Source organism: Musca autumnalis, unplaced genomic scaffold, assembly GCF_047663935.1.
Source record: "Musca autumnalis isolate F117 unplaced genomic scaffold, ASM4766393v1 scaffold_3, whole genome shotgun sequence".
Classification (NCBI taxonomy): domain Eukaryota; kingdom Metazoa; phylum Arthropoda; class Insecta; order Diptera; family Muscidae; genus Musca; species Musca autumnalis.
The window spans coordinates 25337841-25358291 of record NW_027411866.1 but is presented as its reverse complement, the minus strand read 5'-3'; the positions used below and the strand labels follow the sequence as shown (position 1 = coordinate 25358291).

General features: G+C 37.1%; 4 protein-coding genes across 10 annotated transcripts in view; 3 read left to right on the top strand and 1 right to left on the bottom strand.

Moving 5' to 3' along the window:
- Positions 1-2325: 2325 nt before the first annotated feature.
- Positions 2326-3807, top strand: LOC141396404 (enoyl-CoA delta isomerase 2-like). Of its 2 annotated transcripts, none has more exons than XM_073971844.1 (2): positions 2326-3424; positions 3510-3635. In XM_073971844.1, the coding sequence occupies exons 1-2, from the start codon at positions 2539-2541 to the stop codon at positions 3515-3517; spliced, it is 894 nt and encodes a 297-aa protein (XP_073827945.1). In that variant the 5' UTR covers positions 2326-2538; the 3' UTR covers positions 3518-3635. The 2 variants fall into 2 exon arrangements, with proteins under 2 accessions (XP_073827945.1, XP_073827944.1); XM_073971843.1 differs by having other exon boundaries at positions 2327-3452; positions 3510-3807.
- A 6346-nt stretch (positions 3808-10153) lies between these two features.
- LOC141396405 (gamma-glutamylcyclotransferase-like) lies at positions 10154-11437 on the bottom strand. 5 transcript variants are annotated; one of them, XM_073971850.1, is made up of 4 exons: positions 11189-11437; positions 10794-10950; positions 10593-10726; positions 10154-10533 (listed from the first exon to the last, which is right to left on the bottom strand). In XM_073971850.1, the coding sequence occupies exons 2-4, from the start codon at positions 10896-10898 to the stop codon at positions 10218-10220; spliced, it is 555 nt and encodes a 184-aa protein (XP_073827951.1). In that variant the 5' UTR covers positions 10899-10950; positions 11189-11437; the 3' UTR covers positions 10154-10217. The 5 variants fall into 5 exon arrangements, with proteins under 5 accessions (XP_073827951.1, XP_073827947.1, XP_073827948.1 ...); XM_073971846.1 differs by having other exon boundaries at positions 10794-11087; positions 11189-11436; XM_073971847.1 differs by having other exon boundaries at positions 10794-11077; positions 11189-11436.
- Positions 11438-14330: 2893 nt separating this feature from the next.
- Positions 14331-20451, top strand: part of LOC141396436 (uncharacterized) — a 13866-nt gene continuing 7745 nt past the window's right edge. For both annotated transcript variants that reach the window (XM_073971903.1, XM_073971902.1), the window contains exons 1-2: positions 14331-14693; positions 14919-15008. In XM_073971903.1, coding sequence (XP_073828004.1) covers positions 14607-14693; positions 14919-15008 — 177 coding nt within the window. In that variant the 5' untranslated portion in view covers positions 14331-14606. The remainder of the gene's footprint in view (positions 14694-14918; positions 15009-20451) is intronic.
- LOC141396435 (uncharacterized) overlaps positions 15203-20451 on the top strand; it is an 8512-nt gene continuing 3263 nt past the window's right edge. Inside the window, exon 1 of the mRNA XM_073971901.1 lies at positions 15203-20439. Coding sequence (XP_073828002.1) covers positions 20327-20439 — 113 coding nt within the window. The 5' untranslated portion in view covers positions 15203-20326. The remainder of the gene's footprint in view (positions 20440-20451) is intronic.

Sequence of the window (20451 nt, the reverse complement as noted above, 5' to 3'; positions counted from 1 at the left end):
TCTGAAGAAAGGGTGCTTCATTAGACCCTTTCTGAAGAAAGGGTACTTCGTTAGATTCTTTCTGAAAGAAAGGGTACTTCGTTAGATTCTTTCTGAAAGAAAGGGTACTTCGTTAGACCCTTTTTGTCGATCTTCGCCGATGGGTCGAAGATGGAAGAAAGCACGGGATCTGGTGTGTTTTGTGAAGAACTTCGTTAGACCCTTTCCGAAAGAAAGGGTGCTTAGTTAGACCCTTTCCGAAAGAAAGGGTACATCAGGAACTCATATAAGCTTAATGACAATTGTAGTGTTTTTCAGGCAGAAGTTTTTGCGGTTTTGAAAGCCTTGAAATTAATAGTGGGAATGACGGACCTTATAGATGAGGCAGTCACTGTTTATGTGGACAGTCAGGCTGCTCTAAAAGCGTTAGGGTCATACAGTATTAAGTCCAGGATAGTTCAAAGATGCAGGTCTCTCTTAAAAACATGTAACATAGTTGTTAGGTTTTGTTGGGTTCCAGGACATTGCAATGTTGAGGGGAACGAGATAGTTGATGAATTGGCTAGAATAGGATCCCAATCCTCGGACCTCACGGTAGAGGATTGTGTCAAGCCACCTCTCTGCTTTTTCCTCGACAAACTCAGTAAGCTCTACGCAGAGAAAACCGTTAAAGTTTGGCAAGATGTGCCTGGATGTAAAGTATCTAAGTCAATCTGGCCGGTTATCTCATGGCGTAGAACTTCGTCCCTCCTCTCGCTGTGCAAATCAGAACCGTTGTGGGGGTAATAACCGGTCACTGCGGAATAAGATCCATGACTTGCAAGTGGGATGGCAACAGCATTGAGTACTGTAGGTTATGTGAGGATGAGGAGGAAACGGAGACAATGGAGCACCTTCTATGTAGATGTCCTAGACTGATGGTCAAAAGACATAGACTATTTGGTGAACATGTGATTGAATCTCTTTCCTACTTCGCCTCTATTGACCCTACAGTGTTGGTATTTTACTGCAAGAGCCTTAAGTTGCTCTGGGGCAGGCCAGCACAGACCTAAAACCATTAGTAATTAAATCGTAGTTAGCTACTAAACCATCTTCCTTCTTAAAATAACCTGATTTCTCCAGTACAGTCACTAATTATTCTTACTCTTCTCTCTTGTCATACCAATTTCCGCTTCCCTTCCTGTCCAACCATTCCAACTTTATCATCTCCCCCCCCCCCCCCCCCCCACACACACAGCACATCACATCAACAGACATATATCATCACCCACAGTCACACAGCACCACATAGCTCCATCCACAACAGGCACCACATCACTTGTCTTCCACACCACCAATATCTACACACACTATCATCATCTGAAATAGCCACGCATCATCATCTACGGATATATAACATATATTTTTGCACAGTCATCACCTGAATGCACAAATCACCATATAGCCATCAGTTACACATCATCACCATCTACAAGCACAACCACCATATAGCCGTACTACAAGTAACCCATGCATAACCATCACATCTCTCATACACCATCGCCCAATCAACATCAACACACATAGCCATATCCATCATCCACAATCGAATAGCCCAAACCACACATCACTACAACATCTTTCACTTCTGCAACACACACAATTCAATAGTTTGCATGATCTCAATGGACCTCAAGGTCTCCGAGTGGAGTGGCTGCCAGCATGGCAGTTACGCATCCTGAACCTAACCTAGACCCTTTCTAAAAAGGGTACTTCGTTAGACCCTTTCTAAAAAAGGGTACTTCGTTAGACCCTTTCTAAAAAAGGGTACTTCGTTAGACCCTTTCTAAAAAAGGGTACTTCTTCAGACCCTGTCTAAAAAAGCGTGCTTCTATATACCCTTTTTGAAAGAAAGGGTGCTTAGTTAGACCCTTTCTGAAAGAAATGGTACTTCGTTAGACCCTTTCTAAAAAAAGGGTAATTCGTTAGAACATTCCTTCCCCTGTTGTTTTGAGAGCATCCCACTGTGCATTCTGTAATGCACTTTACATAGGAATGCTTAAAGTGCACTACAATGTTATGTTATTCTCTTGTGAGCATTGCCTAGATGTTATTTTCTTTAAAGCTGTGCTTTGAATATCAATTAGAGACAAATTTAAAATAAAACTTAATCAAAAACAAAATAATTAACAGTCTCCAAACACATTTGTTTATAAAACAAAAACAACATGGCAAATTAAGAAACAACAAAGCGACTACATAATGATCATTAAAGTGAGAGTAAAGTAAAGTATATGGTAGCCCGCAAAGGTATGTAGGTGGCTGTGGGTATGCATTTCACTTATAACAGTAGTATGTACTCCAGCTTTAAGACAAGTTGATCCAGTGATCAGTTGTTATCAGTGAATAAATAAATACGTGTGTATGTTGTTATTCTCTTTTCCACTGCAAGTCAACAAGACAATAAACAAAACAAAAGCAAACAAGTATACAAACTTGTTAAAGATAGTCCGTCCGCTCCTCTTCAATTAGCTTGTTATTTTCCTTCATTCAGTAGAGAACTAAAAGCCAAGAAGCAAGATGGCAAGTTTAAAGTACGAACAACAAGATTTGCAAGATCCCATTGTGGAACCAGCACCACCCATGTCGCTGAAAGATATAATAAAACGTGATAAAGATTTACGAAAATCCAATAAACCAAGAAAAAGTGAATTAATAAAGGAACTTCGTGGCAATATTTTAGTGATCAAAATCAATCGTCTTCCAAGCAGAAATGCCTTGAATCGCAATGCAGTTTACGATTTGATAGCAGCCATCGAACAGGCCACTCATAACAAAAATGTAAAAATGATTGTCTTAACTGGTGCTGGGGAATTCTTTTGTTCCGGTACAGATCTTAAGCAGTTGCAGGAATATCGTGATCCTGAAGATTATTTCTTTGGGGCAAATTACATACTACGCTCCCTGGTGAAGACGATTATTGTGTGTCCCAAAGTTATTGTTTGTTTGATAAATGGACCCTGTATTGGCATTGGTTTTACCCTTGCAGCCTTGTGTGATATTTGTGTTTGTACCAAAGGAGCCTTCTTTCAGACACCATTTTCCCAGTTGGGTTTATGTGCTGAAGCCTGCTCATCATATACTTTTACTCAGCATTTTGGACAATCTTGGGCTTCCAAGCTGTTGTTATTTGGTGAAAAGTTGTCTGCCGAAAAGGCAGAACAATTGGGTTTTGTAACTCGAATCTATGATGATTTGCAGGATGTGGAATCGAGATTATGGCCTAAATTAATGGAGTACGCCCAGCTACCATGGGAGTCGGTAACGGTAACGAAGAGTTTAATGCGTTTACAGCATAGGGAGCAACTTTTAAAAGCCCTACAAGCCGAACTTAAGGAACTGGGGCGTTTACGCCGCGGACCCGTCTATCAAAAGGCAGTTGCTGATTTTTTACAAAAATCAAAAAGTAAACTTTAAGTTTTAATTTATAAGAAGTATGTATATAGGACTGTTTTTTAATAAAGCGTTTAAACTTTTTACTTTTTTAATAGGAAATTGATAGAATTAAACATCCCAAGCAAGGTACTGAAATGATTGCTTATGACAAAGATCTAAGACTTCTTCCAAAGCTATGCTCTACGCTCCGAAACAGCTGTCAACGATTAATTGCCTTTATGATTGCTTCCAAGTGTAGAATATACTTTCTGATACAGTCCGAACACTGTTATGCCAAGGGGTTATCACCTGTAATAATAAGAAGAATGCTAAAACACTTTCAGTACATTGACAATGTTGATTTAATAAAGTCTATTTCTAGATTACAATCTTTGAAAAGATTCAAAACGTAAAGTAATGGGAAAAACACCATTTTGTAGCACACTTACTCTCCTCGACCCCTGCAATAAGGTGTTCCACTTTTTAACAACAAGTTTTATCTCGAATTTACTAATTCCACTTTAATGTCAGATATCGCAAAATTAATTATTCTTTGCCTATGCCATTCGTTGTTTAGTAAAGCGACAATAATCTCCTATAAATTCTCTCACATATAATATGGATATCTGTGGATATTATGAATTCCCACCCTTTGTCATTCTTCTATCAGAGACAGAGAGTTTATTTACTTTGTGGATTTACTTTCAGGTCAATCATGAATAAAAATTCCGTGCGGAATTTGTTCCCTTTCCCCAATTTCACAATTTTTTATTTCCATATTTATGTCCAAGAAATAAATATTTTTGTCGATTCGGTAAAAAAAGGGGTGCTTCTATAGACCCTTTCTGAAAGAAAGGGTGCTTCTGTAGACCCTTTCTGAAAGGAGGGTGCATCTTTAGACACTTTCTAAAGGAAAGGGTGCTTCTATAGACCCTTTCTGAAAGAAAAGGTGCTTCTATAGACCTTTTCTGAAAGAAATGTCCTTCTTTAGACCCTTTCTGAAAGAAATGTCCTTCTTTAGACCCTCTCTAAAAGAAAGGGTGATTCTATAGACGCTTTCTAAAAGAAAGGGTGCTTCCATAGACCTTTTCTGAAAAAAGGGTGCTTTTTTAGACCCTTTCTGAAACAAAGGGTGCTTTTGTAGACCCTTTCTGAAACAAAGGGTGCTTTTGTAGACCCTTTCTGAAACAAAGGGTGCTTTTGTAGACCCTTTCTGAAAGAAAGGGTGCTTCTATATACCCTTTCTGAAAGAAAAGGTGCTTCTATTGACACTTTCTAAAAGAAAGGGTGCTTCTACAGACCTTTTCTGAAAGAAAGGGTGTTTCTATAGACCCTTTCTAAAAGAAAGGGTGCTTCTACAGACCTTTTCTGAAAGAAAGGGTGTTTCTATAGACCCTTTCTAAAAGAAAGGGTGCTTCTATATACACTTTTTAAAATAAATGGTGCTTCTATAGCCCTTTTCTGAAAGAAAGGGTGTTTCTATAGACCCTTTCTGAAAGAATGGTTGCTTTTGTAGACCCTTTCTAAAAGAAAGGGTGCTTTTGTAGACCCTTTCTGAAAGAAAGGATGCTTTTGTAAACCCTTTCTGAAAGAAGGGTGCATCTATAGACCCTTTCTGAAGGAAAGGGTGCTTGTATAACCGCTTTCTGAAGGAAAGGGTGCTTCTATAACCCCTTTCTGAAAGAAAAGGTGCTTCTACAGACCCTTTCTGAAAGAAAAGGTGCTTCTACAGACCCTTTCTGAAAGAAAGGGTGTTTCTATAGACCCTTTCTGAAAGAAAGGGTGCTTTTGTAATCCCTTTCTGAAAGAAGGGTGCTTTTGTAATCCCTTTCTGAAAGAAGGGTGCTTCTATAACCCCTTTCTGAAGGAAAGGGTGCTTCTATAACCCCTTTCTGAAAGAAAAGGTGCTTCTATAAGCCCTTTCTGAAGGAAAGGGTGCTTCTATAACAACTTTCGGAAGGAAAGGGTGCTTCTATAACCCCTTTCTGAAAGAAAGGGTGCTTCTATAACCCCTTTCTGAAAGAAAGGGTGCTTCTATAACCCCTTTCTGAAAGAAAGGGTGCTTCGTTAGATCCTTTCTGAAAGAAAGGGTGCTTCGTTAGACTCTTTCTGAAAGAAAGGATGGTTTTGTAAACCCTTTCTGAAAGAAGGGTGCATCTATAGACCCTTTCTGAAGGAAAGGGTGCTTCTATAACCGCTTTCTGAAGGAAAGGGTGCTTCTATAACCCCTTTCTGAAGGAAAGGGTGCTTCTATAACCCCTTTCTGAAAGAAAAGGTGCTTCTACAGACCCTTTCTGAAAGAAAGGGTGTTTCTATAGACCCTTTCTGAAAGAAAGGGTGCTTTTGTAATCCCTTTCTGAAAGAAGGATGCTTTTGTAACCCCTTTCTGAAAGAAGGGTGCTTCTATAACCCCTTTCTGAAGGAAAGGGTGCTTCTATAACCCCTTTCTGAAAGAAAAGGTGCTTCTATAACCCCTTTCTGAAGGAAAGGGTGCTTCTATAACCCCTTTCGGAAGGAAAGGGTGCTTCTATAACCCCTTTCTGAAAGAAAGGGTGCTTCTATAACCCCTTTCTGAAAGAAAGGGTGCTTCTATAACCCCTTTCTGAAAGAAAGGGTGCTTCGTTAGATCCTTTCTGAAAGAAATGGTGCTTCGTTAGACTCTTTCTGAAAGAAAGGATGCTTTTTTAAACCCTTTCTGAAAGAAGGGTGCATCTATAGACCCTTTCTGAAGGAAAGGGTGCTTCTATAACCGCTTTCTGAAGGAAAGGGTGCTTCTATAACCCCTTTCTAAAAGAAAGGGTGCTTCTATAACCCCTTTCTAAAAGAAAGGGTGCTTTTGTATACCCTTTCTGAAAGAAGGGTGCATCTATAGACCCTTTCTGAAAGAAGGGTGCATCTATAGACCCTTTCTGAAGGAATGGGTGCTTATATATAGCCCCTTTCTGAAGGAAAGGGTGCTTCTATAACCCTTTTCTGGAGGAAAGGGTGCTTCTATAACCCCTTTCTGAAAGAAGAGGTGCTTCTACAGACCCTTTCTGAAAGAAAGGGTGTTTCTATAGACCCTTTCTGAAAGAAAGGGTGCTTTTGTAATCCCTTTCTGAAAGAAGGGTGCTTTTGTAATCCCTTTCTGAAAGAAGGGTGCTTTTGTAATCCCTTTCTGAAAGAAGGGTGCTTTTGTAATCCCTTTCTGAAAGAAGGGTGCTTCTATAACCCCTTTCTGAAGGAAAGGGTGCTTCTATAACCCCTTTCTGAAAGAAGAGGTGCTTCTACAGACCCTTTCTGAAAGAAAGGGTGTTTCTATAGACCCTTTCTAAAAGAAAGGGTGCTTTTGTAGACCCTTTCTGAAAGAAGGGTGCATCTATAGACCCTTTCTGAAAGAATGGTGCATCTATAGACCCTTTCTGAAGGAAAGGGTGCTTATATATAGCTCCTTTCTGAAGGAAATGGTGCTTCTATAACCTCTTTCTGAAAGAAAGTGTGCTTCGTTAGACCCTTTCTGAAAGAAAGGATGCTTTTGTAAACCCGTTCTGAAAGAAGGGTGCATCTATAGACCATTTCTGAAGGAAAGGGTGCTTCTATAACCGCTTTCTGAAGGAAAGGGTGCTTCTATAACCGCTTTCTGAAGGAAAGGGTGCTTCTATAACCCCTTTCTGAAGGAAAGGGTGCTTCTATAACCCCTTTCTGAAAGAAAAGGTGCTTCTACAGACCCTTTCTAAAAGAAAGGGTGTTTCTATAGACCCTTTCTAAAAGAAAGGGTGCTTTTGTAGACCCTTTCTGAAAGAAAAGTGCATCTATAGACCCTTTCTGAAGGAAAGGGTGCTTCTATAACCCCTTTCTGAATGAAAGGGTGCTTCTGTAGGCGCTTTCTGAAAGAAGGATGCTTCCATAGAACCCCTTCTGAAAGAAGGATGCTTCCATAGAACCCCTTCTGAAAGAAAAGGTGCTTCTATAGACCCCTTCTGAAAGAAGGGGTGCTTCTATAGTCCCCTTTTGAAAGAAAGGGTGCTTCTATAGACCCCTTTTGAAAGAAAGGGTGCTTCTATAGACCCCTTTTGAAAGAAAGGGTGCTTCTATAGACCCCTTCTGAAAGAAAGGGTGCTTCTATAGACCCCTTTTGAAAGAAAGGGTGCTTCTATAGACCCCTTCTGAAAGAAAGGGTGCTTCTATAGACCCCTTTCTGAAAGAAAGGGTGCTTTTATAGACCCCTTCTGAAAGAAAGGGTTCTTCTATAACCCCTTTCTGAAAGAAAGGGTGCTTCTATAGACCCCTTCTGAAAGAAAGGGTGCTTCTATAGACCCCTTCTGAAAAAAGGGTGCTTCTATAGACCCCTTCTGAAAAAAAGGGTTCTTCTACAGACCCTGCTTCTATGGCGAGAATATTCCAAATTTAACAGATTCTAGTAGTTTTCAAAGTTTTAAAATATTGATTTCGAATGAATTTCTCTTTTTTAAATTATTTTCGTGCGGAAAATTCTCCATCCTCCATGTTTTTCTAGATATGAAAGATATGCATGGACCTTTGCAGGATAAAAATTCATTTCATTTGTTATTCATGTCTGATTTGGTGGCTCCAACCAAATCGTTTTTTTTTTCGCCCAAATAAGTTTTTTCTCAGGGGGAAGTCCATACTTCTCGAAATATTTGAATTAAACAAAAAAATACCTGGCTAGAGTTGATTTTAGGCTAACCCTGAAGTGTCTTTTTAACTGCCCCGCCAAACCTACCCATCTAACTCCAGTGGATCTGTGGCTACATCCCATCGAAGCAGCCACTTTTCTGGAACTGGAGATAGACCCAGAGCCAGATTGAACAGAGGAACGAACAAATAAACATAACAAAAACACTGTTACAACAACAACAATATAGGCATACCTAGACGTGCCGGCACGCGAATGCAACACCATGGAAAAGTATACACATCTGTCAGAACGACAACCTGATAACTGGAACAGAATGCCCCTTCATGTCATCAATGGACCATCTGCATGAGGAGTCGAACATTTTATTTATTTATTTCCATAGACGTAAAAAAATAAATAAAACGCAATAGCATGCCCTCGTTGCAATTCTTGCTCGGGTGTTACCGTGAGAGATATGCTAATCACCATATGGTGGAGAGGACTCCCCCACCCAGCCATGTCAGGAGGGATTCTCTTCTTGATCTAGAGAAAGAGGGAGATCCAACTTTACAAGAGATAACCCCTAAGTCAACAAGCCTATCAAATATATTTAAATAGCAGCCACACAAAAGCTTTCCTCAGATTACAATCCGGCATAATCGCAGCTGAAGAACGGCATATGCCACGACAAACCACAGTATCATCGGGATGATGCAGCCGTCTATATTCGTATAGGGCAAGGATTGGTGCCACCGTTCAAAACAACTGCCCAGCATGCGGTACAGGCCCGCACGACACACTACACCTTTTCAACTGCCCTGCCAATCCTACTCAAATAACTCTAGTACAACCAATCTTAGCAGTCACATTTCTAAATCAGGAGATAGAACCAGGCTTAAACAAGAAAGTGAACATACAATCGTAGCATATGCTGTTACAGCAACGGCAGCAAAGAAATAGGACTTTCCAAGGGGCAAAACGGTCCGAAAGAAGGCTATGCAGTCAACCTCCCCATGAGTCAACCAATGGGAAAGTACTGTTCAAAGCTACAGAAAAGGTTGTGTTAAGGAGGGCCGATAAGGTTTTCGATGGAGTCTAAAGCTAAGCCAGTTCCAGTGATAAGCCCCGACAAAAAACAGCCTCAACTATAAAGGGGTCCTGTAAAAGGACCAAAAACGATTTGGAAGGAAACAGAATGGAGTGAAATCCTGCTGTTGCTTCAGTACTGTTCGAATCTACAGAAAAGGTTGTGTTAGGGAGGGCCGATAAGGTTTTCGATGGAGTCTAAAGCTAAGCCAGTTCCAGTGATCAGCCCGGACAAAAAACAGCCTCAACTATAAAGGGGCCTGTAAAGGCACAAAAAGCGATTTCGAAGGAAACAGAATGGAGTGAAATCCTGCTGTTGCTTCAAACTGAAGGAATAAAGATAGAAACAGAATCAGCTCGTTGCTTGCTTGGCTTACTTTCCAAATGTCAAATTATATGGGGGAACGACGGCGGAATTGGGATGAGGCTCTATCATTCCTTTATAGTTTGACATTTGGAAAGCAAGCCAAGCAAGCAACGAGCTGATTCTGTTTCTACCTTAGGTGGAACAACCGAATATCAATAGAGGCCAAATATTTTGTTCAAAAAGCCGAGAATATCTTTGGAGACTGTTTATCGTCCATTGAATCGCTTGGTCTCAAATAGGTCCACCCCTCCATTTCTTCTCATTATTTTCAAATGGGATAGTTCTTGATGTTGTTGTAGTAACAGTATTTGATATGTTTGTGTGCTCGTTTTCTTGCTTACTCTGGCTCTGGGTGTATCTGAAGGAATATGGCTGTTTCGATGGGATGGACATGTATACATGGGATAGTTCTGACTGGAGTCGCCGACAAAAACCAATCGTCATTGGAGTATAGCCATAAGTCAAAAAACAGGAAGGTCTTCGAACGAAAGAATATGAAATTCTTCTTTCTGACACCGAGGTATCCAGAAATACATCATGACGCCATTTTGGGGGCCCAATGGACAAGATTTTGACTTTTTCGAGTATAATGTACAAAAATGTCTAAAAATACAATTTTAGGATCGCCCCTAGTTCGCCTAATTTTCCTATTGTTATCAGATTTGCGGTCCTTCATTTATTCCATCAAATTTTATGGTTTTTCAATTTTGTACTATATTTTGAATAATCGTTTGACAACATTCCTTATTGTTCTTATTGTAAATGAAAATTTTCCAATTCCAGTTCCTTTTCAAAATATTCTGCAATTTTGGAATTATGACGAATACTTCTTAACCACTGTACATAATCCAAAGGTATGCCCGTTTCTTCCGCTCCTTTTACCAAGGTCTTTAAATAGGTCAATGACGGTTGCCTTTCCTCGGGTACTTTTTCTGTGGGCATAGATTTCAAATGACCCTGTGGCTGTTTACACAAATGATAGGCTCGACAATCTATGGAATTATTTAAGCTGGGACAATAAACTTGTACGCTTACTGGGGTATAAATGCCTTCGTGGACACCTTCTTGACTAAAATGTGGAATTATCAGTTAAAAAATATGAATTGTAAAAGTAAATTTTTTACCCACTTATCCAAATGTTCCAAATCACAGCTATCAATTTCCCATATGGCGCCCCAAACGTGATCGTTTTTAGTTGGGACAATTGTTGCAGCCGCTCCCATCCATCTTTTTGAGGGGAAATAAAAATCCAAGCTATAGTTCTTTAACAAAACGAGATACCAAAGTTTATATTAGTCATAAACTACATTTAAAATGTTTAATATTTACCTCTAATTTTCCCGCACCAACTCTAACGGCCGTTGGGTTTTGTAAGTGTAAACGCTTGGCCAAAAGATTACTTCCAAACCCAAAGTAATAAAATTTAGTTGCCATTTGATGGGTTTTAAACACAAATTATATCTAACGTGTTTTATAAAACATGCGCCTATCAAATAAATTACGTACGTAAATTCCCAAAACACCTGTTTTAAGTGCAAGTGTAAAATGCGTTTTAGATTCTACTAAATTTATTTTATCGGGTTGTTGTCTAGGCTGTAATGTGACCAAACAGACTGAAAACAGCTGAACAAAATGTTAATTGTCATTTAAGGAGAACATAAACGCACACACATTTTACGGTGTACAATTTGTGAATAATAATAAATGTCTTGTATATGACTTACCACCTGTCTTACAAGATTTAAAAAAATCTGATTTATTTATTAATGTTTCCTTAAACGTATGTGAAAAGAGGTTTTTTGCATTGACTTTCTTTTGCTGGCAATGTAATGACACTTACTGGCGGAGAGTGTTTTTGTTTTGGTTATTGTTGTTATATAGTAGTTGTCAGAACAATATTACCACCGAGTGGCAATAAATGAATTTCCGGGATTTTCGCAAATTTCATGTGGAAATTTAAAAAGACATGTTTAAACGAAGAAGATTCTTTTAATACAAATGATATTTTATTAGCCTCTTATTCTATTAGGTATCAACCATGGTGGAATAAGAAGGTGTTACATCAAATCATGTCAAACGTCAAATTTGTTCACAATAATGCATTACTGTGAATTGCTTGTTTGCATTTTGTATGTGATTTTATTCACAATAACGCATTTTGGCAACTGGTATGAAGATCAGCTGTTTTTGGCATTACACCTTATTATTCCACCATGGTATCAACTAATAATGAAATATCCATGGTACAATAAAGTAGAGGTAGGCCAGGTATGAAAATCACTGAGAAATGCCACCCTGCAGCCGTGGCTTAAAACGTCAAATGGCATGGTACAATAATAATGGTAGATGTATGGAACTTAGAGCTTCACTTTTTATATGTTAAAAGTGCCATATAGTGTAAAAACATTTCTTTAGCTGGGCTCCAGAAAATTCTTTTTGGAAAAGAGTTTCAAAAATAGCAAAAGTTCTTCCCAAACTTATGACAGTGAAAATGTAATTCACTTATTTTCTACTTGACAAGTTTGGCTAATCTGACATCGTGATTGCTGGTATCCTATTTGCAGATAAATGTCAGCAGAACTTTTACAAAAATTGTAATTTTTACATTCCCATACTTTTGGAACAAATTTAAATTAATATCAATATTTGATATATTGTTCATTCGTAAGTTTTGTTAAAAAAATCAACAATTTTATTTTGCCACGCGAATACATATTTTTTGCCCTTGTTTTCAATTTTAAGATATAGTGTTACAGCAGAAGTTTTTTGTTGGAACAATTCAGCGATACATCTACCTTTATGATTGCATAATGTCAAAAACAGTACAAAATGTCAACCCAGCTTTTGACAGATTAGGCCATAAAAAGAAAAAAATTGTAATCAGCTGTTAGCTGTGGCCTACCTTCACTTTATTCTACCATGCCTTGCACTTTGACTTTTGGAGTACAAAAAACTATAAACAAACAACAATTTGATTGTGGTTGTAAAAACAATAAACTTAACAAAAATATAAATGTATATTTATAAATATATAATAATTATGGAACAGCATCAAAACTAATGAAAATATTAACCCTTTTAATATCATGAATATCAACTCCCCGAGAGTTTTCATACACTCTCCTTTAAGTCCATATTTACATTAGGCAATTTTCCTTGCGGCAATTGTCAGTTTGAAGGAGAGAGAGGGGTGAAACAACACCCTCTATCACCAACAAACTGAACATTTGCCGCAAGAAAAATGGCCTAATGTAAATATAGACTACGACCATAGTTCTCCCTATTCTTACTTATGGTTCATTGGTATGGTGGTATGCATTGAGTAAGACATCCCTTCTCCACAAGATAAATACCATTCAAAGAGCGGCATCTCTCTTAATTACCGGTGATGAAAAGCACTCCACAGGCTGCCCTCAATGTATTACTGGAACTTCATCCGATGAATCTCGTGGTGCAGGAGTTGGCAGCAAAGAGTGCTCTCCGACTCAAGGAGTTAAGTTCATGGCGTAACTTCGACTACGGCCATGCTGCTATCTTACGACAATCTGGACTATCAGTGGGTTTGGAGGTAATTAGTGACTATATATCACCACAATTACACTTCGACGACATTGAAGTTCGGATACCTGACAGAGAGGCCTGGACCCACAACTCCACTCCTCTACCCGGTATAGAGGTTTATACCGATGACTCCAAGATGGAAAGGGGAATAGGAGCGGGCGTCTACAGCGATGTCCTCAACTTACGGATCTCGTACAAGCTAAGCGAAAATTGTAGCGTCTTCCAAGCCGAAATCTTTGCGGTCACGAAAGCAGCAGAGTTGATAAAAAACATGGAAGGGGACATAGCTGGAACGGTGACTATCTATGTGGATAGTCAAGCGGCCCTAAAATCACTTAGATCCCACTCAATCAATTCTGCTGCGGTCGTGCACTGCAGGAAAGCTTTGGAGGCCCTAAGATGAATCGTTACTTTGTGCTGGGTCCCGGAGCATTGCGACATCGAGGGAAATGAAAAAGCGGATCTGAGTCTAGCTGAAAACACATCCAACGTTTGAGTAAAGTTTTGTGTTGGGCGTTGAGAAAAAAAAAAACAACAACAACGGGGCGACGCCGACAACAAAATCCAGCGTTGATCTGTTTGCCGGCATATATTTTAAATGAATTTGATTTTTTCGGCATCATGCCGAACAGTGTAAAAACGGCCAAAATGACACAAAACTTTACCCAAAAGTTGGATGTATTTTCAGCTTCAAACGACATCGAAATCGATAACTCAATCAAGCCATACTTGTGTCATTTCAATCGGCTCTTAGAACAAGTATACAGGGAGAAGACTGGTCAGATTTGGAACAACGAACCTGGCTGGCAATCTGGCCCAACCTCTCCAAGCGGAAGACCACTTCTCTACTCTCTATGAGAAAACCCTACCTGAAACTAATGGTTGGAATAATCACGGGACACTGCAGAATAAGATCAATGACCTGCAAATGGGATAGAGATAACTCCACGGACTACTGCAGATTATGCGAAGATGAAGAAAAAACAGAGACGATTGAGCACTTATTATGCCGTTGTCAAATGCTCACGATCAGGAGAATTCAAACAATGGGTGAACATACAATAACATCTCTGGCAACATTCTGCCAAGCCGAGCCGACAACACAGCTTCTTCTCGCCAAGGGTCTGAAGTAGCTTCAACGTGAACGAAATACAGCACCTTAATATGGCAAAATCTCCTCACTCGCTCTCCTATCTAAAATAATTTCTCAATGTCTTTTAATCCATAGTACTTAATTATTCTTACTTCTTTCCTCGATACCTTCTATGCAATTTATTTCTTTTCTCCAACCCACACTATAGGATGAACACAATGGACCATAAGGCATTGATGTCCAATATAAATGAGAGAGAATTGATGGGAGAGTAATGTCCATTTGTTAAACAACGGCTGACACGCTCTCATTTGAATTCGTTATTCTCTGTTGTTACGACAACGTGCAGGCGTTGACATCAATACCATAAGGTCTCCGAGTGGAGTGGCTGTCCAACACGACAGCTGCGCGTCCTTTTACCTAACCTAACCTAAATATGGACTAAGTTGCAACGGCAGAGAGACAAAACTCATGGGGAGTTTACGTTCATGATCCTACCTACCTATTACATGCAGTTTAGGTTTAAAAGGATAATAGTCAACGAACATTTCGAAACGGCAATATACAATGTCAATGTGAGTCAATTTTAACTATTTTTTTTTCATATTTTATATGTAGTTTATTTATCAATAATGAAATAATGGGGGTTATTGTGAATGAAAACTTTCCGTGAATTTTGTCTTTCCGCCGTGCCAAACATAAAGGAGAAAGTGAGAAAACTCACGGGGAGTTTTTATTCAGAATAATCCCCAATTGGATTTTGTTGATGGATTCTTGTACGTTTTTTTTCTCTATTCAAGAAATTGATTTTGGCAGAATTTTATATATCTTTAAGATACAATTCACCTGTACACAATTATGACAACAGTTTTCCACGTTTTCCATTAAAGGTACGTTCCATACCCTTTATAAGTAAAAACTATACGGAAAATGTTCAAGGAAAAATTGATAATTACCCTATATAAGTAAAAACCACATATTATATATATTCGTTTTATTAGATTTGTTTATTTAATTGAACTTTAATTTGTTTGTTGTTTTTTTTTTTCATTAAATGTTTTTTATTCTGTTTTATTACTCATTTTTTGTTTAATAACTTGTTGTTTATTTTGTTATTGTTAATATTTATTTTCAAAACTGTTTGTTTTTATGTATATATTATGGATGTTATTAAGATTTAAATTTTTAGGAATTTCGTTTAGTTTATATATTTATATATGTATATATCTGTAAAGGTATATTTTTTACTGTATATATAGATTTGTTGTTATTCATTGAGTTATTTTGAAACAAACAATTTAAACAAAATGAAAGGTTTTTTTGGGGGGAATTAAATATATAAATTTGAAATAAGTAAATCATGTTTTGTATATAGTCAGGTATGTGACGGAAAACGATTCGCATCGTTTTGCCATAAATCGAAATCGTATATCTCCAATTTTGGTGTATATTTTAATGAAATCGAAAATGGATTTTAAAAATATTATTCAAATAAGGGGCGTTTGCGAAGCAAAACTATATATATCATCAACGGCACTCTGATTATATACCATTTCGATTCTGCAAATCGAGTCGATTCGGTTTTAATCACATACCCGATAATGTTTGTTTATTTAGAGAGGTTAATTTCTTCTTTTTTTAAATATATTATATACATTGTGAAACAAAGTTTAACTACCTTGACAAATTGAAAGATATTAGTAATTTGCTAATCATTGCACAACACATTAAAAGATCATTGGGAACTACGCTTTCTTTATCATTGGAAAGATGTAAACATTAAAAAAAAACAAAACTAATCGTTTGTAAATTCGTCGAGTTTTTGATTCACATAAGAACAAGATATAGATGCTATTGTTGATACCCAGAAATCAATATATAGTACAAAGTCACCTCATTTTATTAATATCGTTTGTAACGGCTTTCGCTTAAAGCGTCCGAATTTCGTCTTCCCTTGACCGACGTTATAAGCGATTACGACTGTATAAATAAAACAATGTAGTTTTCTTTATTTTATTAACCCTCAACAAGTGCCGCCTCCAAAAATTTCTCTCCAAATTCAAGTTCCGAGTATGCTGAATACGTTGGAAAATGAAGAGAAAAATAAATGACACAGATCTCCCATTATGTGTTGAATTAATAAAAAAATGGTAAACATTTTTATAATTATTATTATGCTAAGTTTACATTTACGAAATCCACTCGATTTCATCTGTCAATTCCATAGCTCAAACGTCAAATGAAATCTCATCTGAAATCCATTGGATTTCATTTCACGTTTAACCTATGGATTTGACAGATGAAATCGAGTGGATTTCGTAAATGTAAACATAGCATTAGGATCATTTACTTAAATTTGTTTCACTTACAGCGATAGAAGCAGGAAGACCAGAGGTAACCGAGGGCGTAGATCTCCTGAATGATAAAATAATTACAGAAACACAGAAGGTCTCACTGCCAATACAAAACTATCCCAATTTCACATATGGGACAACTTCTGGGCCCGATGAGATGAGTTTCGAAAATAACACAGAGATATATTGCCGCATAAAATTAATGGGCAGGGGTCATTCAAAAGTCCGGAGGAGGAAGCCAAGTGGCAATCAGGAGATACCGTTTATAACAATTTAAACAAAGATTTGTACATATGTCCAGATAACAACAGTGGCTAAACCGGCAGGAGCACATACTAGAATAGCTCTTGCCTTGAAGAAGATCAAGGCGTACATAAAGCCCAATAAATACAATCAAATATCTCAAGATCAGTATCAACAAATTCGGGAGCTCCACCCTGAATATAATCCACCGTGAGAAGTTATATGCCTACAATACCACGATATCTGTATTTTATTTAAACTTTTTTATTTCAACAACGAAAATGTTAATCGAAGATATCAGCCATACCACCAGAGTACACGAAACCAAAAGTAAAAATTTGCACTTTTGTTTGGTGTTCATTGAAAGTATTTTGGATTTTCCAATGATGCTCTTGATGCCATTTCCTTAAATAAACTATTGCATGAATTTATTTGTAGTATAGCACACATCAAAAAGGTGTACATATATTACATTTTTTATTATTTTTATATATAGATACTGTGAAATTATTTTGCATATGAAATGCGTGAATGAATAAGAAATATTCTTTCTATTCCTATTCTTTGAATGCATTTGGTCTGTTCCTTTACTTTTTAAAATAGTAAAACCGGCAATAGTAGTAAAGGTTGTAAACTGCTCGCATATGAGTTGTATTGTGTCTGAAGTAAAGGAACGCTTTTCGAGTAAAAAGTTGTAAAACTTGAAGATTCTTGAACGTAAAGGAACAGGGCTATTTTGTACAGTTCTAAACTACTCCACCACCCCCCGGTGGTCTCCTATTCTTTAGGAGATCTCTACGACGGTCTCCTTTGCTATAGAAGACCCCCTATGTTGGTCTCCTTTGCTACAGAAGTCCCCTACGACAGTCTCCTTTGTATAGAAGACGCCTCTTTTGTTATAGAAGGCCTTTACAGCAGTTTTTTTTTTTACTTTTTGGGTCATCGTCTTAGGATATACCCAGCAAAATAAATTGGAAGTAGTGCAATGTAGACTAGTTCTTTCACGGCATGTTTTTATGCAGTTAAAACGGAGTCGTGAAAAAGGCACTCCATTCCTCACATTTTAACCGCATTTGGATGCAATCCAAAGAATCACACCCATTTGTCACATTTTAACAACATCCAGAGGCAGTTCAACGGAGTCGTAAAAAGGCACTCCAATTCCTCACAATTTAACAGCATCCGGATGCAGTTCAACGGAGTCGTGAAAAAGGCACTTCGTTCACTACATTTTATTACCAGTTGTTAGAGATCCCCACATGTACATAAATCAGTTTGTACATCTCTACAGGCAGCGGAATATATTTCCAAAAAGAGATAATCGTGTTAACTTTTCCAAACATTTGTTAATACAAACTAAATAATATTTAATTTGTGAACATTTTTCCGGTAACTCACGAGAAGAAAATTTCCCAATGGAGTGCTGTCGGAGTACATGTCGAAATCTTAACTGGTGATGGGAAGACAATATCAAACCCATTTAGCAGATGAAGCAAAAGCACTTAAGCTTGGATTAAATGAAGAGCGGAGGAAACACAAATGTTTGCGATTAAATTCAATAGAGAATTTTCATAATTTGTGTTAATTTAATAAAGTTATTAATATTTTTGTTTTACACAAATAATAAATGCATTTTATTTTGTTATTCAAAACACGTGCTCTGGACTGCCTCCTATTTTACCCCTTTGGGGTCAGTTAAAATGCAGTCCCAAAGGTTCAGTTAAAATGCAATGTCAAAGGGTCAGTTAAAATGCGGTGGTCACTCCCTTGTAAAAATCATGAGTGAAAATGCATAATTTGATGCACTTCCAAATCACTTGTACGTATCATTTAACTGCCTCTTTGGAGGCAAACTTTTCGCTGGGTATGGTCTTAAATCGTTGAAAAGTTTTAAATCTGTGACGTAGGCGTCCAGACAACTGCAAAAACAGTTGTAAAATTTTTAATGAAAATCATCGATTTGTTTTTGTTTTCCGTTTACATATTTTGTTTTTGTTCATGTTCTTTTGTTTTCAACACATTTCAATTATTAGTTGTGTCTTTTTACTTTTTCAGTAATAATTATTCAGTAACGTCTTTTCAGAGAGTATCAAAGAGTAAAATCTCTACACTTTGATACGAAAATAGAGAAAAAAGTAAAAAGACAGCATTTAGTAAACTTTAGCAAGATAACAGTTGATAACCAAAACAAAAACATTGGCGCCAATGCATGAAAGAAAAAGTAACTCCAAAGTAATGAAAAAGTTCTTCAATTTTAAGCGAAATAAATCAAAAATTATTAATATATTAATAAAAAATCAATAAATATATGTAGCTGAATCTTAATATTTATAATATTTTTCCACAAAAATAAGGTAAACATTGGGCAGCTGACCATTAGCAGATGATTAAAAAACAGCTGATCGAAGTTGCTAAATGTTGCTGGGAAAATTTCTTTCAGCAACTTTTAGCAATTTCTCAGCAAGCAACTGTCAAAATTGTTCTCTCACTTCGCTCTCTTTACTGAACTTTTATGTAAAAAGACGGCATTTAGTAACATTTCGTAATAATTATTAGTTGTGTCTTTTTACTTTTTCAGTAATAATTATTCAGTAACTTCTTTTCAGAGAGTAAGAGAGATTTTACTCTTTGATACGAAAATAGAGAAAAAAGTAAAAAGACAGCATTTAGTAAACTTTAGCAAGATAACAGTTGATAACCAAAAACAAAAACATTGGCGCCAATGCATGAACGAAAAAATAACTCCAAAGCAATGAAAAAATTCTTCATTTTTAAGCAAAATAAATAGAAAATTATTAATATATTAATAAAATAATCAATAAATAAACCTGAGTCGTAATATTTATAGTATTTTTCCACAAAAAATAAGATAAACATTGAGCAGCTGACCATTTGCAGATGATTAAAAAACAGCTGATCGAACTTGCTAAAGGTTGCTGGGAAAAATTCTTTCAGCAACTTTTAGCAATTTCTCAGCAAACAACTGTCAAACTTGTTCTCTCACTTCGCTCTCTTTTACTGAACTTTTGTGTAAAAAGACAGCATTTAGTAACATTTCGTAATAATTATTACAAATTATCACGTAAAAAGACACACCTATTACAAATTATCACGTAAAAAGACACACCTATTATCTCACTGATTTTTACAAAAATGCCAAAAATTTGTCTTCCTTACTGTCTGTGAACAAATGATGGACAGCTGGGAGACAAATGTATGTATGTGTTAGTAAATCAGAGTTGTATTTGAAGACAAACAGTCTGGTGTAAACGCCTAGTTAATTAATGGGTCTATCTTGTATTGCCACTAAACTTGAGTTGCGTTGTCAGTTGTTTGCGCGACTGAGACGAAATGTTGTACCATTAATGTCAACTCAACTGGGTGGTCGATAAACATGTTATCGATCAGTGTTTTTTCAAACTTGTGACCTCTATTCGCCAAAAAAAAAAAAACATTTTAAAAATAATTCCGCTTTGGATAAGTCTTTTGTGTATTCTGGACAATATTTTAATATTTTGGCTTAGTTTTCGAGCAAATTTGGAAAACAACCGAAGATTGGAATATAACCATTGAATCTTCGGATCGTCAAGTTTTATTTGCTGTCCCAAAAAATGATAAGTTCGGTGGAATTATTTTTTGATGATGAAGAAAATGTACAGGACATTGCATCTATTAGAAGAAATTTGAGGGACAAGTCGAATCCATTGGAATTGTCATCTGCATTGTAAGCTGATGA

What these genes read in the sequence shown, in the direction of transcription:
- LOC141396405 (XM_073971850.1), bottom strand. Translation starts at nt 10,898, where the DNA reads ATGGCAACTAAATTTTATTACTTTGGGTTTGGAAGTAATCTTTTGGCC. An exon ending in TTGGTGCGGGAAAATTAGAG is followed by an intron (nt 10,727 to 10,793) that starts GTAAATATTAAA and finishes GTTTTGTTAAAG; the next exon opens with AACTATAGCTTGGATTTTTA. An exon ending in GATTTGGAACATTTGGATAA is followed by an intron (nt 10,534 to 10,592) that starts GTGGGTAAAAAA and finishes TCCACATTTTAG; the next exon opens with TCAAGAAGGTGTCCACGAAG.
- LOC141396404 (XM_073971843.1), top strand. Translation starts at nt 2,539, where the DNA reads ATGGCAAGTTTAAAGTACGAACAACAAGATTTGCAAGATCCCATTGTG.